At 43.6% G+C, this 26,913-nt stretch overlaps 2 protein-coding genes across 2 annotated transcripts in view; both read left to right on the forward strand.

Annotated features, from left to right (window-relative positions):
* The first annotated feature begins 2,789 nt into the window (after window positions 1–2,789).
* Window positions 2,790–13,702, forward strand: LOC132475888 (nuclear factor 7, ovary-like). The gene is made up of 7 exons (XM_060077268.1): window positions 2,790–2,910; window positions 8,555–9,170; window positions 9,741–9,836; window positions 10,148–10,381; window positions 10,501–10,648; window positions 10,734–10,760; window positions 11,667–13,702. Exons 1-7 carry the CDS (start codon window positions 2,861–2,863, stop codon window positions 12,194–12,196), a joined length of 1,701 nt encoding a protein of 566 aa, XP_059933251.1. The 5' UTR covers window positions 2,790–2,860; the 3' UTR covers window positions 12,197–13,702.
* A 3,821-nt stretch (window positions 13,703–17,523) lies between these two features.
* LOC132475889 (E3 ubiquitin-protein ligase TRIM21-like) overlaps window positions 17,524–26,913 on the forward strand; it is a 10,275-nt gene continuing 885 nt past the window's right edge. Inside the window, exons 1-6 of the mRNA XM_060077269.1 lie at window positions 17,524–17,681; window positions 23,735–24,350; window positions 24,923–25,018; window positions 25,331–25,564; window positions 25,684–25,831; window positions 25,917–25,943. Of these exons, the coding sequence (XP_059933252.1) occupies window positions 17,632–17,681; window positions 23,735–24,350; window positions 24,923–25,018; window positions 25,331–25,564; window positions 25,684–25,831; window positions 25,917–25,943 (1,171 nt within the window). The 5' untranslated portion in view covers window positions 17,524–17,631. The remainder of the gene's footprint in view (window positions 17,682–23,734; window positions 24,351–24,922; window positions 25,019–25,330; window positions 25,565–25,683; window positions 25,832–25,916; window positions 25,944–26,913) is intronic.

Here is a 26,913-nt window from a genome sequence, read left to right on the forward strand (position 1 = left end):
AATATGAACCGTAGTTGCTCCATAAGCTGGAGAACAGAGGAGCATATTTTTAATTAGTCACACATAACCGTGCCAACCAATTTCTGCTTAAATTACTAAAATAATATCAAGATGACATAACCTTGGAGACATTAGATGGTTTTACGCGCGAGCACCAGCAGACAGAGGTCAAACTGTTCACGAGCCGCAACAGGTGACCTCATTACCACCTAATTAGTCAGACGACATGCAGGTGGGGAACCTGGGGTGGACTTGGTAAAAGTGAGATAGTACATTTTCCCGCCAATACATAACACAATACATTATTAGATGTCACCAGATGTATTGTATGAATCTGAATGTGAATGTGTTGTACAAATACACAAATACACACAAATACAAAACCATAGACCCACACACACATTTAATGTTTGCTTATTTTTATTCATCTGGACCTTGGTTCCAATCGTTGTTTTCTGCTGATGCAGGTTGGTGTGGGAATGAAGTGTAACTTGTAGAGATTGTATAAAAATCCACATGTTGTAACTGTACTATATATTCAGTGGAAACAAAACACCCACAAGACACCTGGCATAATATGTTCCAAACTATGCCAGGTGAATCAGCAACCTGGTAACACGGGTGTGACGATGTGGTAATTTAACAGGTATATATAGCACTAATTACATTTTATCTTTCCTAATGAGGGCATGCTTGCCCCCTAATGAGGGCAAACACCTTTGAACAGCCAAGTGCACCATTTAGTTTTGGTTTTGGCACAGTTGACAGGAGTCCAACAGGTTGAGCTGGTAGTCCCAGTAGGTATGTATGTACATCATTCCAGTAGACCGTAGTAATCTGATGTGGTAGTATTCTAATGTCATATTAAGAGCTGAAGTATGTGCCTCGGGGACTTTAAGATTCTGTGTGTGCGTGTGTGTCTGTTTGTCTGTGTCATCAAGAATAGCTGTTTGCTGTCATAAACCATTTACTCATGAAAAGTTTTTAAATAGACAACAACCTAATTGTGAGGTGTCAAACAGGTGTAAAGTTTTACCGGTGATAAATGATCTACCCGTGTCACCGCGACGAGGTGAAGTGGGTGTCCAGAGGGTACGGCAGCCTATGGTATCCAGAAATCTCAGGAGTCCTGGTAATGTCATAGTTTTGACATTAATGGCTTAATGACAACACCAGGACTCCTGAGAATCCAAATCAAGGTCCAAGACTGCTGTGTTGCTCTCCCTTTCCTTCTCGCTCTTTCCCCATCAAAGCCTCTCTCTCTCTCTCTCTCTCTCTCTCTCTCTCTCTCTGTCTCTGTCTCTGTCTCTGTCTCTGTCTCTGTCTCTGTCTCTGTCTTTGTGTTTCTGTGTCTGATGCATGGAGTACAATACACACATGGTCGCCATGTCTGCCATGGCGGTAACCATGACAGTGACCATGAAAGTGGCTGTGGTTAAGGACCTGCCCAGTGTTGACTCGTAGGGAGGAAACACTTTGCAATTATTGTCTTTCCCTAAGTTGCACCTCTGCCTCTCTCTTTCTTCCTTCCTCGTTCTTTCCCTCTTGCTCTCTTTCTCTTTTCTCTCTCTCTCTCTCTCTCTCTCTCTCTCTCTCTCTCTCTCTCTCTCTCTCTCTCTCTCTCTCTCTCTCTCTCACTCTCTCTCTCTATCTCTCTCTCCACCGTGCTCTTTAACAGCCTCTCTCTCTCTCTGACCTTGATGTGACTCTCCCCAGGTATGTCGGGGGTCCCTGACTGCTGCATCTGTCTGAGGGGACTCACCCGGCCCGTCATCCTCCCCTGCCACCACGCATTCTGCCTGGCCTGCATCGGAGAGTACTGGAGGATCACAGGCGGCAGCCAGTGATCCTCCAGTACGCTCCAGTACTCTCTGGCGGCAGCCAGGATATGACAAAGCTGAGGAGGGAGCTAATTTGTTTTGCTGATATAGTTGTGATCAACCCTAGTTCAAAACTATGTTTTATGTCGTAAAATGTTGATGATGTATCTGTTGAATTATTTCTATTTTGTTTTCTACACATTTATGTTTGTTCAATTCATCACTGATTACATGTTATTAATCAGTAGGTAATTCACCTAACCAGACTGCCCCAAGAAGGGAAAATAGTGTTACAACGTGATTGTGACAGCAACCATCATAAACCACAAATGTGTTTTTGTATATTTTATTTATTGTTGTGTAAATAATTGATGTATGAAATAATTTTTGGACTATTGGACTACTTGATATGTCAGAAGGCCTATCAAGCATATGGTATTTAAAGTATTAATATGTAAAGTAGGCCTACCCCAATAAGACCAATAAACGATTTTTTGATAGCTTGCGTATGACTTGAACAATACTGAAAACGTGGATCAAACCATTGAATCCTTAAAATACTTAGTATATCGTTAACCACAAGGTGGCGGCCATTGGGCACAGCAATGGTAGCGTGTAGTTTCGTGTTGGTAGGCCTACCTTTAATTTTAAGTCTGACGAAGGGTTAGAATGGTCTTGGGGATGGAGGGGGGGGGGGTAATATAGTAAGTACATTGTGAAAAACATATAAAGAATATAAGGGATCTGGTGTGATAACGATCATTTATGGCTTTCTAAACCTATTGATGTGATAAAGGCAGGTTAGGTCTAACCTGCTCTGCACGCTACTCTACACGCTTTCATTTGTAAGGCAAACAATATACAAATGATGCGTGAGTCCATCGACCTCCCATCGTTTGTCTCCTCCTGATGAGGAGGAGACAAAAGTTATGTCTGGGAAGAGCATTTGCACAGAAATGAAACCAAAGGCGTTTACTGTGGCCTATAAAGGGAAGAGTCCCTTACCTGTAGTGCACTGCCGATGAAAAGGGAGAGAGACAATGGACACCATGGGAGATCTTCACGGGGATAACCCAAGGGCGAATGAAAGGTAATCGTTCGCTATATTAAGTCATATTGTTACTTATATAGGGCCTACTGCATTTGCGCTGCGGTTGTGGCCAAATTAGGCTACATCTTTCATTCTGTAAAGTTTAAACTTTAGAAATGCAAATCATCAGCGTTAGGCTACCATTAGAGAATAAACAGAATTTATATCGACAGATCTGATAAATTGAGGTTGTTCTTAGAAAAATCCGTGACAATTGGTCGAGGTCTGAATAACTGCAATTGAGATGAAAAGGTAAAGACGACCTGGTGTGCACTCCGCTGTCAAACTGATTCAAAGAGACAGTTTTATTTGTTAACGTCGTAATGGCTCATATCGTCATCATAGCAAGCAATGGATCTTTTTTTACTGTTACTGGAAGAAGACCCGAATTAAAAAAGAAATGGGTAAAAAGACGTTTTGCCGTTCTCCCCATACAAATATGGTAAAGTGTCTCTATGCTGCGAACCCAGGTGTAACCTATAATAATACTTAGTAAACTTAGTAGGCCATGATACAAGTAGCCTTTACCTAGTATAACAACACGTCCGCGTACGAGTGAGGTTGAGGCTTCCCGGTCACCGATAGTATAAAGATACAATGTGGGGCGGATTTCATATACAACATCGCTTATTATAAGGTTGTCACGTCGGCGTTGGTCGTAACCATGGGGATACCACGCCCCATTCCTTCCTGAAACTCAAAGCAAAGCGCAATATGAATTTAATATTTCAAAGCTGAAACAATGGGTTCACCGTCACTTCAGCTTTGTGCGTGTTAGTAACTAATAAGCTCCATTGTATACATAATAGTGTGGGTAATTGCAGTCGTTCAATTATATTGTATGAAACTTGAAAGGCCTATGCAAATACGCGTTTTAAGAACCTGGGGCCGGATTCACAAAGCATTCTTAAGAAAAAAAAAGTTTTTGTAATTATATTTATATTGAAACCTTAAATCTCTGACCGTATATTGACTTCACTGTTATTGCACCATTTCTTCCCTTATATTGTTTATTCCTCTTATATTGTTATTGTATATTATTTTTTGCAAATTAGTAGGCCTATATATGGTATTGTTATTGGCCTACTGTTTACTTAACAGGCCGGTTGCACCAATTGGTCTTAACCGATCTTAGCCATGTGAATGTTCCATTGTATGCCTATATCACCGCGTTGCTATATCTCGTGCCGACAGCTATTTACTATTTTACTTGACATGCTGTACACCGAAATAAATAATTCATTATTTTATTCATTGTCATCCATCAATTGTGTTAATGCATAACAATAAAACACTGCAAACGAATGTAGGTCTAATTAAAATATGTATTGTGTTGTCTGGTGTAGCCTACTACGGAACCCGTAAACGAGAAAGTATCTCCTGCGCACGATAAAGTATCTCATGACCACGGCGAAATATCGTGCGCATATCAGTGGCAGTGTGTGTGTATGTCTGTCTCTCTGTGTGTGTGTGTGTGTGTGTGTGTGTGTGTGTGTGTGTGTGTGTGTGTGTGTGTGTGTGTGTGTGTGTGTGTGTGTGTGTGTGTGTGTGTGTGTGTGTGTGTGTGTGTGTGTGTGTGTGTGTGTGTGTGCGTGTGTCGTCAGCGAGTAGGTGGACGAGCGAGGAGTGCGAGCGATAGCGTGCGTGTCAGTTTAGTGAAGTAGGCCTAATGAACGAATCCGGTTGTGTGTGGGTGGCCTCTTCATTCCATCATATTCCGACCTATAAGCAGACTCACTGTCGGTCGTTGTGAAGGGTGTTGCCCCCGAGAGAGCATCGGCCCTGGAGGGAACGTATCACCTGTGCTCCTCGGTCTGGGAGCCGACAGCAGGAAAATATTAACTAACCATCCCGTAGTTGGAGGCGGAGCGCAAGAGAGTATAGGACGTGATTGAATCATTTGAGATAAAAATGTGTTCTATTCATCACAAAGCACATTAATTTGAATGACTTTAGCTTGTGTGTGATTTATCGCGGGCACGGACACACACACAAGCTAAAATCATTCAAATGAATGTGCTATATTTTTATCTCGCACCATTGGAGCGCGTATAGGCCTACTTTTTTGCCTCCAACTACGAGATGGTTAGTGTGCCTTATAGGTCGGAATATGGTCGGAATGAAGCGGCCACCGATTCTTGACAGGCTGGGTACTTTATTCCATGGGCGTAAGTTTGGTCTCAGCTTTGGTGTGAAGGGACACTTCACAGACGTAACCCCAAATCACTAGACTGCATCATGCTGAACAATCTTTATTAAAACAAAATCGAGACTTACATGTGCACTTATTCACATTTAAATTACACACACACACGCACGCACGCACGCACGCACGCACACACACACACACACACACACACACACACACACACACACACACACACACACACACACACACACACACACACACACACACACACACACACACACACACACACACACACACGCACACACACGCACGCACGCACACTGCCAGTGATATGCGTGCGATACTTTCTCGCAAGGCATGGAGCTTTCATGCTATTTCACAGCGCCTCAAGTTAACACAACTGACAATCAAACAGAACAGACAGTCAAGGCTACCATTGTTATTTCAAGCATTGAACTTTAATGTGCCTTTTCTCCAACAACAGGGAGCAAACTAACCCCAGCACAACTCAGCTCTGGTCGACCAATATACTGAACCACATAGGCCTATTCGAGTAGAACATGCACTGGATTGGGTTACATGGAGTACATGATTGTGATTATCTGAACAAAACAAAACTCACACAGCTCAGAATCACATAGATTAACTAGAAATGCATTTGATAATTATCTGCTTTTACTGGACAATACCAACTAAAGGCACAGCTGTGTATACAATTAGGCAATATGCACCAAATCAATTTTTTTTTTTTTTTGTGAGTCCCGCATTCTTTGTGTCGTTTCACCTCCGTGTGAAATGGAAAAATGACTCAAGCAAACTTCACACAAAACGTTACCAGACTCGCCTTGCACTGGTTTCACCCAGGGATAGATAGTTTCCCATTCTTTATTGTTCGCTGCATTTCCTCTTCTTAGTCGTACGAGTCGTGCTTTTCCTCCGTCTCGTGCTGCATGCCGTTCTGACCCGATTTGCACTGTTTCTTGTTGGTGGGCATGCCCTTAACCGGCGTATGCGTCCCAGTTTGATTGACATGATCAAACAGCACGCCCCGCCTCCTGATGACAGCCCTCACTGCTGTCTCCGCACACAGCTATTTGATAAATGCCAGATTATAAAAAGCGCATTTCAAAAATAAATAAATAATCGAGTCTGACTGTCAATAACAATGCGGGACAACGTCTCAATTTGCGGGACGTTTAAAAAGTAATGGTAATGCGTGACTGTCCCGCACAAAGCGAGACATCAGTGGTCACCCTATTCACAACTGATTAATAAATTGAGAACGGACTAATCAGCCAGCGATATCTTCAATTGCTCTGGCTGGACGCACGTCTTCCTCGGGGACTGCCGGTGGCTTATGGTGTCTGGGGAGAGGGATTCTCTTGGATATGCAGATGTTGTGCAGAACGGTGCACGCAGCTATCCGTTTGGGTGCATCCTTATCTCCACATGAAGGCAGTGAAACCCTCCGGATAACCGCGGCCGATCTGTGAACACTGATCATTTTGCCGGCTGTGCTTTGAAATGCCCCGTTTGCATAGAAGCGAAGCGCAATGAGCAGTTACAAGGATGGTGGTAGCGCTGCATCGGATTGGAGGCAATTGCTATAGAAACAGCCTGGAATTTCAACTCTACGCCTGCCCCTGACCAGGCGTAGGATCAGGGGCGCAACTGCCTACTTTCTGGGGGGTATGCAGACACAGCAGGCCCCCCCCCCCTCTTTTATCTGGGCACAAATTTGACCTCAAACACACTCTGATATTGAATCAAAAAATTCATTTTGAGTGCACCAGGACAGATATCCGGTGTTTTTTTTTTAGAGGCAGCCTTTCTAAGATGCTCTGCCAGAGTAACAACATACCGTGCTATAAGAGATACCCAGAAAATGTCCACTTCTAGGATTTCCTAACTGTGCATTTTTTCCCCCTCAGTGGCAGGTTTCTTTCTGCAAGGAAGAGTATGCAGTCGATCACTCGAGTCAACAGGCTCTCTGCAATTCGCTATCAATAGTTTTACCTACGCATAAGCTGGATGCCAATTCTTTCCACATCAGATAAGCATTTATGTGGTAACCACTTGTTTCATGGTGCTTCAGTATCTTTGAAATACACTGCCAGTTATTAAAACCCACCACAAGGCGAGTGTCAGCAACTCTAGCTTCACCAAACCGTTTTTACTGGGTCTATTGACATCAAACAAAGACCATAGAGGTTGAAGTAAAACAAAATATATACCACAAACAAGTTATTTTATTTTTCTTGTTATGATCCGTTATATTGTAGGCTCCATTCTGATCAGTACACAGTTGCAAGACAACAGTAACCTGTTGTTTTACCAGTAGATTTAGCTAACCTGAATATTTACAAGCCTCCTCTTGATACACTGACATAAAAACGACTTTCAACCACTTTGGAAAGCTTTCTTTCATCCCTGCGCACCCTTTCTCCTTCCCAATCTTTCTTTTTCTATGTTGTGACCCTGAGGGCTTTCTTCTCTGCCTCTCCATATTGAGGTACGTGTCATCAGATGACAATACTGTTCAAATGAAGACACTCTGGCGCTCGCCTCCAGGGCGTGGTCGAGGGGGCGCCCACTCGAGCGCCGTGTGCGGAGCAGGGCCATCAGTGACGTTCCTCTGTTATTGATCATCATATCATGTACACAAACGCTGTTAAAAACAGAAAATGCCCACTCAATTTTTTTTACTTCCATCGCTTTGGCGCCGCATATAGTGCATACCCACTTTTTGCGCAACTGCGTAGGATTTACGCCTGGTCAGAGTGAAAAGAACGCTAAAGCCCATTTGGTGCAACCGGCGTAAACGGTTAGGTCGGACTTAGAACGCCAAGCTACGACAAGGCGTAGTTAAGACCAGGCTAACGCCCAGTTGGTGCAACCCAGCCCAGTAAGTTTAGTAAAACAGTAGGCCTATAACGTCGGTACGTTGACGTTGGTCGTAACCATGGGGATAACACGCCCCCCTCCTTCTTCAAACTTATGTATTAGTATAGTTATATTGAAATCTTAATTCTCTGAACGTATATTGACTGCACTGATATTGCACCATTTCCTCCCTTATATTGTTTCTTCCTATTATATTGTTATTGTATATTATTTTTTGCAAATTAGTATATTATATTGTATTGTTATACTGTCACTTAAACTTAACAGTGTATTTATATTTCGTAGGCCTACTGTTCTTTCGGTTTTGTGTTCTTTAACAATAAGTTAAGTGTGGAGTGTTGTCGGATACTTTGAGAGCAAAGGGTTAACCGAAGTCAAATTCCTTGTTTGTTACGCAAACCTGAATCTGAATCGGTTTATTTTGGCTGCATCACTATAACCATTGCTATAAGCCTATCACTACGAGCATTATTTTCGGTATGTTCATTACATTAGAACTATGAATATAGTTTGCTAAAGCACTGTGTCGTGGTGTTATCACATCTAATATCGTCATTCATAGTAGTAACAATACATATATTCTCGGCATAGCCTCATGTCTCTGCGCCCCATCCCGGACCCGGCCCGTTCCGCGCAGCCCTCGGGCCTGAGCCTGCCCGTAGAGAGGCACCTGAGCTGCCCCATCTGCAATGACCTGTTCTCGGATCCCGTCACCACCTGCTGCGGCCACTCCTTCTGCAAGGCCTGCCTGAACCGCAACGCCATGTACAGTGACAACAGCTGCCCGACCTGCAGGCAGCACCTCAGCCGCATCCCCGAGGTCAACGTCGTGCTGCAGGGACTCCTGGAGGACCTGAACCAGGCCCGGCTGGAGGCCAGGGGCCAAACGGCTGAGGGTTCCGCCGGGAGGCCCCGAGAGGTGGTCTGCGACGTCTGTATTGGGCCCGGGGCCCGCAGGGCCCTGAAGTCGTGCCTGGTGTGTCTGGTGTCGTACTGCCGGGCCCACCTCGAGGGCCACAACAGTAGGAACCGCCTGAGGGGCCACAGGATGGTGGCGCCTGTGGAGAACCTGGACGACAGGGCCTGCCCGGAGCACGGGCGGCCCCTGGAGCTCTACTGCCGCGACAGCGACCGCTGCATCTGCGTCCTCTGTGTGGAGGAGGGGCAGGACGTTGTTTCCGTGGAGACGGAGTGGGAGGAGAAAAGGGTGAGGGTTTTGGAAGATCTCACATGTTTGAGTTTTAATGTTGTCATTTTGCAGTCATGAGTCGCTTTTATCTATCGTGACTTTCAGAGATATGCCATTGAGGAGTAGATAGGGGTTAGGACATCTGGCTCTAAATTGCTGACAGGTGGACTATGGGTATTGGGGATCAAAGCCAGTATCTTTCTGTTGGAGTCAAACACCCCAGCCGCTTGATTTACCCGCAATCTAAGATGGTTTGAGAGTGTCTGATCAGTGACTTTCTTCCACCAAATCAGGCAACACAGAGATGGAGCCCATGGCCCACAGGTTTGCAGTGTTATGAATGTTATGAGCTGGTTGGTGGCTACGCTAATTGTAACCCTCGGGAAAGTTACCGCATATCGCCAAAGGTGTCGCCCAAAGAGAACGAAACAGAAATCCCACTTTAAATAATACACAATGCAAATTGGTTCGGTACAACATTGACCTTGAAAGCTGTTGATGACCACTATCAGTATTGAGTGAAAAGTGATGTTATACTCCGGCTTCATATGGGAGTCAAAATTGAGATGTTCTTCTTTCTCCCTGAAGGGCCAGCTGAACTACCTCGAGGTTACGTTTCAGGGGGGGATTGCGAGACGGCAAAACAATCTGCAGGAAATCCGTTCCTCGATCAGGGTTTCCCAGGTGAGGAAAGTTATGTATTTTTAAGGGGAGATCTTGGGATTGAATTTACAATTGTTGAGGCAGACTTGAGATAGTGTTGCTTCCTTTTGAAAAGTAAAAAAACAAAACAATAATACAGAGGCTTCAGTTGTTGTCAGTCATGTATAAATCGCTTTCATCCGATTAAAACAGGCATACAACAAAGTATGACATGTTCTGATCTGAAGTATGTTGTTGTGGTTCTAGTAAGTTGCGAATGCTACTGGCATGAATAATGAACAAAATAAATCATCCAAATAATAATCACGGTCCTTCCTTTGTGTTTCTTTCAGGATCACTTACGTAGCGAGAGGATGGATATCAACGGCATTCTGTCATCCCTCATTTCATACGTGGGGAACGCCACAAGACATGCTCTCCTGCCCATGGACGAGAGGAGTCAGGCGGTGGAGAGGCGGGCCGAGGAATTGAAGGAGCAGCTCAACAAGGAGATAGGGGAACTGCGGAAGAACATCTCGGACCTGAGGCGCATTTCTGACACAGAGGATCATATTTACTTCCTACAGGTGACAGAGGCAATTTTGTATAAATATAAATCATTCGGTGTCAGCCATTGTCTCTGATTAAACCGTTACAGTAAAGTAAATGACTGAATTATTTCACTTGTTTTTTTCTACTCCTTTAGAATTTTCCATCCACCCAGGACCGAGATGAGGAGAACAACCTAACAGAGATAGCACTCGATGCATCCACCTCCTTCGGCACCTTCCGAAGTATCATAAAAAACCTGATGGATGAAATTCTCGACAAACTGGAGTTATTGACTCCAATCGGTAAGAAAGTGATTGGAAGATTAGCCTATAAGAAGATAAATAACTTAATTTAAGTTAATTTAATTCTTCTGATTTCCCTACATAGAACTGCAGAGGATCGTGAAGTTTGCAGGTAATTTTACCTTTCTGTATTATTCTACTCCAATTTAGTTTGTTGGGTTATTTCTCAATTCAAGAATTCAAGGCACTGTTAGCATTGATGTCGTTTTGGCTAACTTCCTGTCCATTTTTGCAGTTAACATTCCCCTCCCTCATCACCACGTCATGACTCCTGTCCTCTTTTTTCTTGGCATCGTTCTTATCATCTTTATTTTATTCTGTCTTTTTGCGTGTTGAGTCGCGGATCCCTCTCTGCTACTGGGTGAAGTGGGAACGGGAACAAGAATATCTTTTTTCTGCGAGAAAGACCTGAATGACCCTTGTTAGGCCGTGTTAACATATAGCGTTTTTTTTCAAATCTGCCCGCGCTTGTTTTACATTATATTCCTATGGAGCAGAGTGTTTCTGGAAAAAGTCACAGCCGTTTTTTTAAACGCCTCTTCCAGCGTTTTCTTCTGCCATACGGAGCGTTAAAAGGAAGAGAGGAAGAGAGCGGCTGACGTCAGGCGTCTTTTGGGCAACTGACCAATCACAAGCGGAACATTGACACTTCGTTACGAAGGAAAATCTCAACTGTCAAAACAAGAAACAATGGCGGACAAATCACTCGGGAAAGGGCCGGTTGAGCAATTAATAGTTTTAATCACAGAATATGTCGAGATCTACGACATGCCTAATGGGCTCTAGCCTGGATACGTAGTAGGCGAGTAACGTCGGGTCTAGAATGGGTTCGCTGCTAGGCGATAGAAAAAAAACGCTCTCTGAACTTTTAGGACAAAAAACAAAAATCCTGTGACTTTTTGTGATATCCTTGATGCAGTTTTAATTGTGCACGTACATTGTTGTTGCAACAATGAGGTTTTGCTTCTAAAATTAATTGCGGAAGAATTAAACCCCCCAAAAATATTTTATTTTGCAGTGGACGTGAAGCTAGACCCCAGCACCGCTCACCCACGCTTAATCATATCCGCTGACGGCAAGGAGGTACAAGATGGCGGCGGGCTTCAGGTAGTACCCATGGGTGCTCAGAGGTTCGACTTGTACTCATCCGTCCTCGGCCGGAACCGACTGACATCCGGCAAGGCCTACTGGCAGGTTGAGGTCGGCGACAAGTTGGGTTGGGATCTAGGCGTAACGACGGTGACCTCTCAACGGAAAGGCAAGCTTGTGTTCCAGCCCGACGCCAACTACTGGGTGATAACACATTACGATGGTGAGGGCTACGCGGCAATGACGGCCCCGCCCAAAAAGCTGGCCCTCATAGCCGAGCCCAAGATGGTAGGCGTCTTCCTGGATTACGAGGAGGGCCTTGTGTCCTTCTACGACCTGACGTCCTCCTCGCACATATTCTCGTTCACGCCGTGTGTATTCAGTGGCGAACTCCGCCCCTATTTCAGTCCCCATAATGAGTTGGAGGAAAGCCGGCCTCTGGTCATCACTGCGGTGTAGGACCAGCTCTGGAATGATTACTATGCTAGTGTATACCAAATATACTGTATATGTAAACATAGAAAATACACATGGGTGGGTTTCAAACTGTCTCCACCCACTATGAACGTCCAGCCACCATAATAACTTTAAAACCCATTTAAAGTTTGAGAATAGGTTGAGATCGTCCACGTCCACGTCCAGCCACCATAATAATCCCCAACTGCTACCAATGGGTAGCAGTTGGGGATTATTATGGTGGCGGGACGTTCATATTCAATGCAAATATTCATATTCAATGCAAAATATATAAAGATGAGTTTCATTATTATGTTTGAAGACCGAATCCTGGAACAGTGTAACGATGAAAAATCCTGGAACAGTGTAACGATGAAAAATATCCATAGAGAAATAACCACCACCTTTGTAATGGTGATGGGAATGCGGTGTTTATTATATATTTTGGGTTCCGGGTCATAAGCAGTGGTGGGTAAAGGCATTTAATCATATTGGACATTTTATTCTACATCAACCCTTGTGGTCAAGCAAGGTCTGGGTTTGGTAGCAGTTGGGGATTATTATGGTGGCGGGACGTTCATATTTAATGCAAATATTCATATTCAATGCAAAATATATAAAGATGAGTTTCATTATTATGTTTGAAGCCCGAAACCTGGAATAGTGTAACGATGAAAAATATCCATAGAGAAATAACCACCACCTTTGTAATGGTGATGGGAATGCGGTGCTTATTATATTTTTGGGGTTCCGGGTCATAAGCAGTGGTGGGTAAAGGCATTTAATCATATTGGAAATGTTATTCTACATCAACCCTTGTGGTCAAGCAAGGTCTAGGTTCTTAATAGCTTCATAATGACTTAATGTCTTATTGTTGGGATAGGGATTGTAAAACATTGTTCAATATACATTCCTGATGCACGTATTCACCTAATGCAGTTTTCTATGTCTAACGTGCATCAAATGTGACTTTGTATACTTCATTCTGTAAGTTTATAGTAAATCTGTTTTTTGGGAATTTCCTTAATAAAATAAATATCATTGATTGTACATCGTTTGTTGAGCTTCTATCACATCAGCCACATTAAATGAGCTTTATATGTTAGCTTTTAAACATGTAACAATCGAATCATGCAAGAAACGACATCAGTAGATTTTTTAATATTTTTTTATCCAAGTAAAATATTGTTCTGAAAACAAACAGCAATGTATTCTGCAATTTTTCAAGTAGTCTCCTACTTAATTTAAGACCATGTCCAGCTATGTTTAGAAAATATTACTGTACTTTGTATCTTCTCACTCCATCTGGTCGTGAATGATGTGTTGGTTAACAGTATTGGACTAAATTAAGTTATAGAGTTGATGTGGGTTCTTCGACTGAACTTAGCTTGTAATCATAGGCCAGTTGGATTGATGTAGAAAACGAACAAAGGGCATAAACGTATGTGTACATTTTAACCCGACACTTTAGCGGTAGAAGTTACCGATTTTCCAGTGTCCCTTAAAATACCCAGCTACATGACAAAAACAGTGTGCTATCGAAAGTCACTATTGTTTCTCTTGTTGTGAGGCCACACAAACGAGAGGATTGGCAATTTAGAAATTTGAGATGGTGAACATTTAGACAACATCGTCATCATCATCGTCATCGTCATCATCATCATCATCGTCATCATCGTCATCATCATCGTCATCGTCATCGTCGTCTTCATCATCATCATCATCGTCATCATCATCATCATCATCGTCGTCATCATCATCGTCATCATCGTCGTCATCATCGTCATCATCATCATCGTCATCATCATCATCGTCATCATCGTCATCATCGTCATCATCGTCATCATCATCATCGTCGTCTTCATCATCATCATCATCATCATCGTCGTCATCATCATCATCGTCGTCGTCTTCATCATCATCATCCATATCTGGGTCTATTTTACCGGACAGCACATCCTCAACCCACTGTTCCAGTTCATCAGCTGTGGGCATGTCGTCCTGGTCGTCAATTTCCATCCACACACTGTCGGCCTGTGAGTGAGAAACCAACCAATAAAGCTTCAGGAGCACACCTGAGTACAATGCAGAACAGCCCTGATCCTACACTTTGGGACTCGCTCACATCAAACACCTCTGTACCTTAGAGCTCAGCCAATGAGTTGATCTTTACCCAAGTCTTATCAAATAGATTCATTTCGGGGGAGGGGGGGTAGCATCATGTATGAACTGCATTAGAGAGCTAAATAAAACGGACACGACCTGACTTGCCCCCGTTTAAGCTCTGGGAACAGGTAAGGACGGGAAAAGTGGGAATCTGGCCATCCAATTCCGAACTGGAAATCTGTCATCCTGTCGTGTGTTGGGCCGGGAACAAGCCTGCGTCAGCAGTAAGTCCGTAAACAAGCATGTGTCCAGGCCCGCACACAGGCCCGGATATAGCAAATACTACAAAACAAGCTTAGACTTAAAGAAATATCTACTGGTACCCCAACTTCTACTCGTGAACAGATATAAAAGAATCCAAGAACCGAACAATGGAATATGAACCGTAGTTGCTCCATAAGCTGGAGAACAGAGGAGCATATTTTTAATTAGTCACACATAACCGTGCCAACCAATATCTGCTTAAATTACTAAGACAATATCAAGATGACATTAACTTGGAGACATTAGATGGTTTTACGCGCGAGCACCAGCAGACAGAGGTCAAACTGTTCACGAGCCGCAACAGGTGACCTCATTACCACCTAATTAGTCAGACGACATGCAGGTGGGGAACCTGGGGTGGACTTGGTAAAAGTGAGATAGTACATTTTCCCGCCAATACATAACACAATACATTATTAGATGTCACCAGATGTATTGTATGAATGTGAATGTGAATGTGTTGTACAAATACACAAATACACACAAATACAAAACCATAGACCCACACACACATTTAATGTTTGCTTATTTTTATTCATCTGGACCTTGGTTCCAATCGTTGTTTTCTGCTGATGCAGGTTGGTGTGGGAATGAAGTGTAACTTGTAGAGATTGTATAAAAATCCACATGTTGTAACTGTACTATATATTCAGTGGAAACAAAACAAAAAAGGACGGATATGATGGGCTGTATAATACACCCACAAGACACCTGGCATAATATGTTCCAAACTATGCCAGGTGAATCAGCAACCTGGTAACACGGGTGTGACGATGTGGTAATTTAACAGGTATATATAGCACTAATTACATTTTATCTTTCCTAATGAGGGCATGCTTGCCCCCTAATGAGGGCAAACACCTTTGAACAGCCAAGTGCACCATTTAGTTTTGGTTTTGGCACAGTTGACAGGAGTCCAACAGGTTGAGCTGGTAGTCCCAGTAGGTATGTATGTACATCATTCCAGTAGACCGTAGTAATCTGATGTGGTAGTATTCTAATGTCATATTAAGAGCTGAAGTATGTGCCTCGGGGACTTTAAGATTCTGTGTGTGCGTGTGTGTCTGTTTGTCTGTGTCATCAAGAATAGCTGTTTGCTGTCATAAACCATTTACTCATGAAAAGTTTTTAAATAGACAACAACCTAATTGTGAGGTGTCAAACAGGTGTAAAGTTTTACCGGTGATAAATGATCTACCCGTGTCACCACGACGAGGTGAAGTGGGTGTCCAGAGGGTACGGCAGCCTATGGTATCCAGAAATCTCAGGAGTCCTGGTAATGTCATAGTTTTGACATTAATGGCTTAATGACAACACCAGGACTCCTGAGAATCCAAATCAAGGTCCAAGACTGCTGTGTTGCTCTCCCTTTCCTTCTCGCTCTTTCCCCATCAAAGCCTCTCTCTCTCTCTCTCTCTCTCTCTCTCTCTCTCTCTCTCTCTCTGTCTCTGTCTCTGTCTCTGTCTCTGTCTCTGTCTCTGTCTCTGTCTCTGTCTCTGTCTTTGTGTTTCTGTGTCTGATGCATGGAGTACAATACACACATGGTCGCCATGTCTGCCATGGCGGTAACCATGACAGTGACCATGAAAGTGGCTGTGGTTAAGGACCTGCCCAGTGTTGACTCGTAGGGAGGAAACACTTTGCAATTATTGTCTTTCCCTAAGTTGCACCTCTGCCTCTCTCTTTCTTCCTTCCTCGTTCTTTCCCTCTTGCTCTCTTTCTCTTTTTCTCTCTCTCTCTCTCTCTCTCTCTCTCTCTCTCTCTCTCTCTCTCTCTCTCTCTCTCTCTCTCTCTCTCTCTCTCTCTCTCTCCACCGTGCTCTTTAACAGCCTCTCTCTCTCTCTGACCTTGATGTGACTCTCCCCAGGTATGTCGGGGGTCCCTGACTGCTGCATCTGTCTGAGGGGACTCACCCGGCCCGTCAGCCTCCCCTGCCACCACGCATTCTGCCTGGCCTGCATCGGAGAGTACTGGAGGATCACAGGCGGCAGCCAGTGATCCTCCAGTACGCTCCAGTACTCTCTGGTGGCAGCCAGGATATGACAAAGATGAGGAGGGAGCTAATTTGTTTAGCTGATATAGTTGTGATCAACCCTAGTTCAAAACTATGTTTTATGTCGTAAAATGTTGATGATGTATCTGTTGAATTATTTCTATTTTGTTTTCTACACATTTATGTTTGTTCAATTCATCACTGATTACATGTTATTAATCAGTAGGTAATTCACCTAACCAGACTGCCCCAAGAAGGGAAAATAGTGTTACGTGATTGTGACAGCAACCATCATAAACCACAAATGTGTTTTTGTATATTTTATTTATCGTTGTGTAAATAATTGATGTATGAAATAATTTTTGGACTATTGGACTACTTGATATGTCAGAAGGCCTATCAAGCATATGGTATTTAAAGTATTAATATGTAAAGTAGGCCTACCCCAATAAGACCAATAAACGATTTTTTGATAGCTTGCGTATGACTTGAACAAAACTGAAAACGTGGATCAAACCATTGAATCCTTAAAATACTTAGTATATCGTTAACCACAAGGTGGCGGCCAATGGGCACAGCAATGGTAGCGTGTAGTTTCGTGTTGGTAGGCCTACCTTTAATTTTAAGTCTGACGAAGGGTTAGAATGGTCTTGGGGATGGAGGGGGGGGGGGGGGGGGGGGTAATATAGTAAGTACATTGTGAAAAACATATAAAGAATATAAGGGATCTGGTGTGATAACGATCATTTATGGCTTTCTAAACCTATTGATGTGATAAAGGCAGGTTAGGTCTAACCTGCTCTACACGCTTTCATTTGTAAGGCAAACAATATACAAATGATGCGTGAGTCCATCGACCTCCCATCGTTTGTCTCCTCCTGATGAGGAGGAGACAAAAGTTATGTCTGGGAAGAGCATTTGCACAGAAATGAAACCAAAGGCGTTTACTGTGGCATATAAAGGGAAGAGTCCCTGTGTACCAGTAGTGCACTGCCGATGAAAAGGGAGAGAGACAATGGACACCATGGGAGATCTTCACGGGGATAACCCAAGGGCGAATGAAAGGTAATCGTTCGCTATATTAAGTCATATTGTTACTTATATAGGGCCTACTGCATTTGCGCTGCGGTTGTGGCCAAATTAGGCTACATCTTTCATTCTGTAAAGTTTAAACTTTAGAAATGCAAATCATCAGCGTTAGGCTACCATTAGAGAATAAACACAATTTATATAGACAGATCTGATAAATTGAGGTTGTTCTTAGAAAAATCCGTGACAATTGGTCGAGGTCTGAATAACTGCAATTGAGATGAAAAGGTAAAGACGACCTGGTGTGCACTCCGCTGTCAAACTGATTCAAAGAGACAGTTTTATTTGTTAACGTCGTAATGGCTCATATCGTCATCATAGCAAGCAATGGATCTTTTTTTACTGTTACTGGAAGAAGACCCGAATTAAAAAAGAAATGAGTAAAAAGACGTTTTGCCGTTCTCCCCACACAAATATGGTAAAGTGTCTCTATGCTGCGAACCCAGGTGTAACCTATAATAATACTTAGTAAACTTAGTAGGCCATGATACAAGTAGCCTTTACCTAGTATAACAACACGTCCGCGTCCGAGTGAGGTTGAGGCTTCCCGGTCACCGATAGTATAAAGATACAATGTGGGGCGGATTTCATATACAACATCGCTTATTATAAGGTTGTCACGTCGGCGTTGGTCGTAACCATGGGGATACCACGCCCCACTCCTTCCTGAAACTCAAAGCAAAGCGCAATATGAATTTAATATTTCAAAGCTGAAACAATGGGTTCACCGTCACTTCAGCTTTGTGCGTGTTAGTAACTAATAAGCTCCATTGTATACATAATAGTGTGGGTAATTGCAGTCGTTCAATTATATTGTATGAAAGGCCTATGCAAATAGGCGTTTTAAAGGCACCCAGTGCAACTTTCGAGGCTTAAAAATAAACATTAAATTTCTAGTCTTTTTTACACGTAGTAAGTTTCAATAACTCCATACCATTACATACCGACATTTAAGCAGCAAAGATGAGACGTCGTTGTGTGGTGAGAACTGATACAAAATCGATAACAACAACAATGCCGCCATTTTCTTTATTTTTTGTAACCTACAATAAATAAAGCAGGCTTCCAGTCAATGGAAAAATGGCTTCACCCCACCGGCGATTGTTGTTGTTTACGATTTTCTATCAGTTCTCACCACACAACGACGTCTCATCTTTGCTCCTTCAATGTCGATATGTAATGGTATGGAGTTATTGAAACTTACTACGTGTAAAAAAGACTAGAAATTGAATGTTTATTTTTCATTTAATGTTTACATAAAGTTGCACTGGGTGCCTTTAAGAACCTGGGGCCGGATTCACAAAGCATTCTTAAGAAAAAAAAAAGTTTTTGTAATTACATTTATATTGAAACCTTAAATCTCTGACCGTATATTGACTTCACTGTTATTGCACCATTTCTTCCCTTATATTGTTTATTCCTCTTATATTGTTATTGTATATTATTTTTTGCAAATTAGTAGGCCTATATATGGTATTGTTATAGGCCTACTGTTTACTTAACAGGCCGGTTGCACCAATTGGTCTTAACCGATCTTAGCCATGTGAATGTTCCATTGTATGCCTATATCACCGCGTTGCTATATCTCGTGCCGACAGCTATTTACTATTTTACTTGACATGCTGTACACCGAAATAAATAATTCATTATTTTATTCATTGTCATCCATCAATTGTGTTAATGCATAACAATAAAACACTGCAAACGAATGTAGGCCTAATTAAAATATGTATTGTGTTGTCTGGTGTAGCCTACTACGGAACCCGTAAACGATAAAGTATCTCCTGCGCACGATAAAGTATCTCATGAGCACGGCGAAATATCGTGCGCATATCAGTGGCAGTGTGTGTGTATGTCTGTCTCTGTGTGTGTGTGTGTGTGTGTGTGTGTGTGTGTGTGTGTGTGTGTGTGTGTGTGTGTGTGTGTGTGTGTGTGTGTGTGTGTGTGTGTGTGTGTGTGTGTGTGTGTGTGTGTGCGTGTGTCGTCAGCGAGTAGGTGGACGAGCGAGGAGTGCGAGCGATAGCGTGCGTGTCAGTTTAGTGAAGTAATGAACGAATCCGGTTGTGTGTGGGTGGCCTCTTCATTCCATCATATTCCGACCTATAAGCAGACTCACTGTCGGTCGTTGTGAAGGGTGTTGCCCCCGAGAGAGCATCGGCCCTGGAGGGAACGTATCACCTGTGCTCCTCGGTCTGGGAGCCGACAGCAGGAAAATATTAACTAACCATCCCGTAGTTGGAGGCGGAGCGCAAGAGAGTATAGGACGTGATTGAATCATATGAGATAAAAATGTGTTCTATTCATCACAAAGCACATTAATTTGAATGATTTTAGCTTGTGTGTGATTTATCGCGGGCACGGACACACACACAAGCTAAAATCATTCAAATGAATGTGCTATATTTTTATCTCGCACCATTGGAGCGCGTATAGGCCTACTTTTTTGCCTCCAACTACGAGATGGTTAGTGTGCCTTATAGGTCGGAATATGGTCGGAATGAAGCGGCCACCGATTCTTGACAGGCTGGGTACTTTATTCCATGGGCGTAAGTTTGGTCTCAGCTTTGGTGTGAAGGGACACTTCACAGACGTAACCCCAAATCACTAGACTGCATCATGCTGAACAATCTTTATTAAAACAAAATCGAGACTTACATGTGCACTTATTCACATTTAAATTACACACACACACACACACACACGCACGCACGCACGCACGCACGCACACACACACACACACACACACACACACACACACACACACACACACACACACACACACACACACACACACACACACACACACACACACACACACACACACACACACACACACACACGCACGCACGCACACTGCCAGTGATATGCGTGCGATACTTTCTCGCAAGGCATGGAGCTTTCATGCTATTTCACAGCGCCTCAAGTTAACACAACTGACAATCAAACAGAACAGACAGTCAAGGCTACCATTGTTATTTCAAGCATTGAACTTTAATGTGCCTTTTCTCCAACAACAGGGAGCAAACTAACCCCAGCACAACTCAGCTCTGGTCGACCAATATACTGAACCACATAGGCCTATTCGAGTAGAACATGCACTGGATTGGGTTACATGGAGTACATGATTGTGATTATCTGAACAAAACAAAACTCACACAGCTCAGAATCACATAGATTAACTAGAAATGCATTTGATAATTATCTGCTTTTACTGGACAATACCAACTAAAGGCACAGCTGTGTATACAATTAGGCAATATGCACCAAATCAATTTTTTTTTTTTTTTGTGAGTCCCGCATTCTTTGTGTCGTTTCACCTCCGTGTGAAATGGAAAAATGACTCAAGCAAACTTCACACAAAACGTTACCAGACTCGCCTTGCACTGGTTTCACCCAGGGATAGATAGTTTCCCATTCTTTATTGTTCGCTGCATTTCCTCTTCTTAGTCGTACGAGTCGTGCTTTTCCTCCGTCTCGTGCTGCATGCCGTTCTGACCCGATTTGCACTGTTTCTTGTTGGTGGGCATGCCCTTAACCGGCGTATGCGTCCCAGTTTGATTGACATGATCAAACAGCACGCCCCGCCTCCTGATGACAGCCCTCACTGCTGTCTCCGCACACAGCTATTTGATAAATGCCAGATTATAAAAAGCGCATTTCAAAAATAAATAAATAATCGAGTCTGACTGTCAATAACAATGCGGGACAACGTCTCAATTTGCGGGACGTTTAAAAAGTAATGGTAATGCGTGACTGTCCCGCACAAAGCGAGACATCAGTGGTCACCCTATTCACAACTGATTAATAAATTGAGAACGGACTAATCAGCCAGCGATATCTTCAATTGCTCTGGCTGGACGCACGTCTTCCTCGGGGACTGCCGGTGGCTTATGGTGTCTGGGGAGAGGGATTCTCTTGGATATGCAGATGTTGTGCAGAACGGTGCACGCAGCTATCCGTTTGGGTGCATCCTTATCTCCACATGAAGGCAGTGAAACCCTCCGGATAACCGCGGCCGATCTGTGAACACTGATCATTTTGCCGGCTGTGCTTTGAAATGCCCCGTTTGCATAGAAGCGAAGCGCAATGAGCAGTTACAAGGATGGTGGTAGCGCTGCATCGGATTGGAGGCAATTGCTATAGAAACAGCCTGGAATTTCAACTCTACGCCTGCCCCTGACCAGGCGTAGGATCAGGGGCGCAACTGCCTACTTTCTGGGGGGGTATGCAGACACAGCAGGCCCCCCCCCTCTTTTATCTGGGCACAAATTTGACCTCAAACACACTCTGATATTGAATCAAAAAATTCATTTTGAGTGCACCAGGACAGATATCCGGTGTTTTTTTTTAGAGGCAGCCTTTCTAAGATGCTCTGCCAGAGTAACAACATACCGTGCTATAAGAGATACCCAGAAAATGTCCACTTCTAGGATTTCCTAACTGTGCATTTTTTCCCCCTCAGTGGCAGGTTTCTTTCTGCAAGGAAGAGTATGCAGTCGATCACTCGAGTCAACAGGCTCTCTGCAATTCGCTATCAATAGTTTTACCTACGCATAAGCTGGATGCCAATTCTTTCCACATCAGATAAGCATTTATGTGGTAACCACTTGTTTCATGGTGCTTCAGTATCTTTGAAATACACTGCCAGTTATTAAAACCCACCACAAGGCGAGTGTCAGCAACTCTAGCTTCACCAAACCGTTTTTACTGGGTCTATTGACATCAAACAAAGACCTGCATAGAGGTTGAAGTAAAACAAAATATATACCACAAACAAGTTATTTTATTTTTCTTGTTATGATCCGTTATATTGTAGGCTCCATTCTGATCAGTACACAGTTGCAAGACAACAGTAACCTGTTGTTTTACCAGTAGATTTAGCTAACCTGAATATTTACAAGCCTCCTCTTGATACACTGACATAAAAACGACTTTCAACCACTTTGGAAAGCTTTCTTTCATCCCTGCGCACCCTTTCTCCTTCCCAATCTTTCTTTTTCTATGTTGTGACCCTGAGGGCTTTCTTCTCTGCCTCTCCATATTGAGGTACGTGTCATCAGATGACAATACTGTTCAAATGAAGACACTCTGGCGCTCGCCTCCAGGGCGTGGTCGAGGGGGCGCCCACTCGAGCGCCGTGTGCGGAGCAGGGCCATCAGTGACGTTCCTCTGTTATTGATCATCATATCATGTACACAAACGCTGTTAAAAACAGAAAATGCCCACTCAATTTTTTTTACTTCCATCGCTTTGGCGCCGCATATAGTGCATACCCACTTTTTGCGCAACTGCGTAGGATTTACGCCTGGTCAGAGTGAAAAGAACGCTAAAGCCCATTTGGTGCAACCGGCGTAAACGGTTAGGTCGGACTTAGAACGCCAAGCTACGACAAGGCGTAGTTAAGACCAGGCTAACGCCCAGTTGGTGCAACCCAGCCCAGTAAGTTTAGTAAAACAGTAGGCCTATAACGTCGGTACGTTGACGTTGGTCGTAACCATGGGGATAACACGCCCCCCTCCTTCTTCAAACTTATGTATTAGTATAGTTATATTGAAATCTTAATTCTCTGAACGTATATTGACTGCACTGATATTGCACCATTTCCTCCCTTATATTGTTTCTTCCTATTATATTGTTATTGTATATTATTTTTTGCAAATTAGTATATTATATTGTATTGTTATACTGTCACTTAAACTTAACAGTGTATTTATATTTCGTAGGCCTACTGTTCTTTCGGTTTTGTGTTCTTTAACAATAAGTTAAGTGTGGAGTGTTGTCGGATACTTTGAGAGCAAAGGGTTAACCGAAGTCAAATTCCTTGTTTGTTACGCAAACCTGAATCTGAATCGGTTTATTTTGGCTGCATCACTATAACCATTGCTATAAGCCTATCACTACGAGCATTATTTTCGGTATGTTCATTACATTAGAACTATGAATATAGTTTGCTAAAGCACTGTGTCGTGGTGTTATCACATCTAATATCGTCATTCATAGTAGTAACCATACATATATTCTCGGCATAGCCTCATGTCTCTGCGCCCCATCCCGGACCCGGCCCGTTCCGCGCAGCCCTCGGGCCTGAGCCTGCCCGTAGAGAGGCACCTGAGCTGCCCCATCTGCAATGACCTGTTCTCGGATCCCGTGACCACCTGCTGCGGCCACTCCTTCTGCAAGGCCTGCCTGAACCGCAACGCCATGTACAGTGACAACAGCTGCCCGACCTGCAGGCAGCACCTCAGCCGCATCCCCGAGGTCAACGTCGTGCTGCAGGGACTCCTGGAGGACCTGAACCAGGCCCGGCTGGAGGCCAGGGGCCAAACGGCCGAGGGGTCCGCCGGGAGGCCCCGAGAGGTGGTCTGCGACGTCTGTATTGGGCCCGGGGCCCGCAGGGCCGTGATGTCGTGCCTGGTGTGTCTGGTGTCGTACTGCCGGGCCCACCTCGAGGGCCACGACAGTAAGAACCGCCTGAGGGGCCACAGGATGGTGCCGCCTGTGGAGAACCTGGACGACAGGGCCTGCCCGGAGCACGGGCGGCCCCTGGAGCTCTACTGCCGCGACAGCGACCGCTGCATCTGCGTCCTCTGTGTGGAGGAGGGGCAGGAGGTTGTTTCCGTGGAGACGGAGTGGGAGGAGAAAAGGGTGAGGGTTTTGGAAGATCTCACATGTTTGAGTTTTAATGTTGTCATTTTGCAGTCATGAGTCGCTTTTATCTATCGTGACTTTCAGAGATGTGCCATTGAGGAGTAGATAGGGGTTAGGACATCTGGCTCTAAGTTGCTGACAGGTGGACTATGGGAATTGGGGATCAAAGCCAGTATCTTTCTGCTTGGAGTCAAACACCCCAGCCGCTTGACTTACCCGCAATCTAAGATGGTTTGAGAGTGTCTGATCAGTGACTTTCTTCCACCAAATCAGGCAACACAGAGATGGAGCCTATGGCCCACAGATTTGCAGTGTTATGAATGTTATGAGCTGGTCAGTGGCTACGCTAATTGTAACCCTTTTGAAAGTTACTGCATATCGCCAAACGTGTCGCCCAAAGAGAACGAAATGGAGGGTTAGGGTTTAAATAATACACATTGCAAATTGGTTCGGTACAACATTGACCTTGAAAGCTGTTGATGACCACTATCAGTATTGAGTGAAAAGTGATGTTATACTCCAGCTTCATATGGGAGTCAAAATTGAGATGTTCTTCTTTCTCCCTGAAGGGCCAGCTGAACTACCTCGAGGGAGAGTTTCAGGGGGGGATTGTGAGACGGAAAAACAAGCTGAAGGAAATGCGTTCCTCGTTGAAGGTTTCCCAGGTGAGGACAGTAATGTATTTTTAAAGGAGAGATCTTGGGATTGAATTAACAATTGTTGAGGCAGACTTGAGATTGTGCTGCTTCCTTTTGAAAAGTTAAAAAAAACAAAAAATACAGAGGCTTCAGTTGTTCTCAGTCATGTATAAATCGCTTTCAATCCAATTAAAACAGGCAAACAACAAAGTATGACATTTTATGATCTGATCTGATGTTGTTGTGGTTCTTGTAAATAGCAAATGCTACTGGCATGAATAATGAACAAAATAAATCCTCCAAATAATAATCACAGTCCTTCCTTTGTGTTTCTTTCAGGATCACTTACGCAGCGAGAGTACGGATATCGACGGCATACTTTCATCTCTAATTTCCTACGTGGAGATCGCCAAAAGACATGCCCTCCTGCCCATGGACGAGAGGAGTCAGGCGGTGGAGAGGCAGGCCAAGGAAATGACGGAGCAGCTCAACAACGAGATAGGGGAACTGAAGAGGAACATCTCGGACCTGAGGCGCATTTCTGACACAGAGGATCATATTGACTTCCTACAGGTGACAGAGGCAATTTTGTGTAAATGTAGCTCATTCGGTGTCAGCCATTGTCTCTGATTAAACCGTTACGGTAAAGTAAATGACTGAATTATTTCCCTTGGTTTTTTCTACTCCTTTAGAATTATCCATCCACCAAGGTCCTAGATGAGGAAAACAACCTAACAGAGATAGCACTCGATGCATCCACCTCCTTCGGCACCTTCCGAAGTATAATAAAACACCTGATGGATGAAATTCTCGACAAACTGGAGTTATTGACTCCAATCGGTAAGAAAGTGGTTGGAAGATTAGCCTATAAGAAGATAAATAACTTAATTTAAGTTAATTTAATTCTTCTGATTTCCCTACATAGAACTGCAGAGGATCGTGAAGTTTGCAGGTAATTTTACCTTTCTGTATTATTCTACTCCAATTTAGTTTGTTGGGTTATTTCTCAATTCAAGAATTAAAGGCACTGTTAGCATTGATGTCGTTTTGGCTAACTTCCTGTCCATTTTTGCAGTTAACATTCCCCTCCCTCATCACCACGTCATGACTCCTGTCCTCTTTTTTCTTGGCATCGTTCTTATCATCTTTATTTTATTCTGTCTTTTTGCGTGTTGAGTCGCGGATCCCTCTCTGCTACTGGGTGAAGTGGGAACGGGAACTAGAATATCTTTTTCTGCGAGAAAGACCTGAATGACCCTTGTTAGGCCGTGTTCACATCAAGCGTTTTTTCAAATCTGCCAGCGCTTGTTTTACATTATATTCCTATGGAGCAGAGCGTTTCTGGAAAATGTCACAGCCGTTTTTTTAAACGCCTCTCCCAGCGTTTTCTTCTGCCATACGGAGCGTTAAAAAAAGGTCAACTTTCAGGAAGAGAGCGGCCGACGTCAGGCGTCTTTTGGGCAACTGACCAATCACAAGCGGAACATTGACACTTCGTTACGAAGGAAAATCTCAACTGTCAAAACAAGAAACAATGGCGGACAAATCACTCGGGAAAGGGCCGGTTGAGCAATTAATAGTTTTAATCACAGAATATGTCAAGATCTACGACATGCCTAATGGGCTCTAGCCTGGATACTTAGTAGGCGAGTAACGTTGGGTCTACAATGGGTTCGCTGTTAGGCGATAGAAAAAAAACGCACTCTGGGCTTTTAGGACAAAAAACGCTGCCAGCTTTTTTTTTGGTTGAAAAAACGGTCGGCTCAACTTTTTCCTATTACAAAAAATGCTAGATGTGAACACGCCCTAACTGAAGAAACATTCTCAGCTGTCAAATCAGTGATGGTGGTCAGAGTATAGACCTATTCAAAACCTATATTAACAAAAAAAAACTCACCTAAATTGCTGTATAATGGATATTT

The sequence above is a fragment of the Gadus macrocephalus genome, chromosome 17 (genome assembly GCF_031168955.1).
Source record: "Gadus macrocephalus chromosome 17, ASM3116895v1".
Taxonomy (NCBI): Eukaryota; Metazoa; Chordata; class Actinopteri; order Gadiformes; family Gadidae; genus Gadus; species Gadus macrocephalus.

Excerpts from the sequence above, each read along its gene's own strand:
- LOC132475888 (XM_060077268.1), top strand. The coding sequence starts at position 2,861 with ATGGACACCATGGGAGATCTTCACGGGGATAACCCAAGGGCGAATGAA. Across the intron at positions 10,382-10,500 it reads ATCATATTTACTTCCTACAG|AATTTTCCATCCACCCAGGA; the intron begins GTGACAGAGGCA and ends CTACTCCTTTAG. Across the intron at positions 10,649-10,733 it reads GGAGTTATTGACTCCAATCG|AACTGCAGAGGATCGTGAAG; the intron begins GTAAGAAAGTGA and ends TTCCCTACATAG.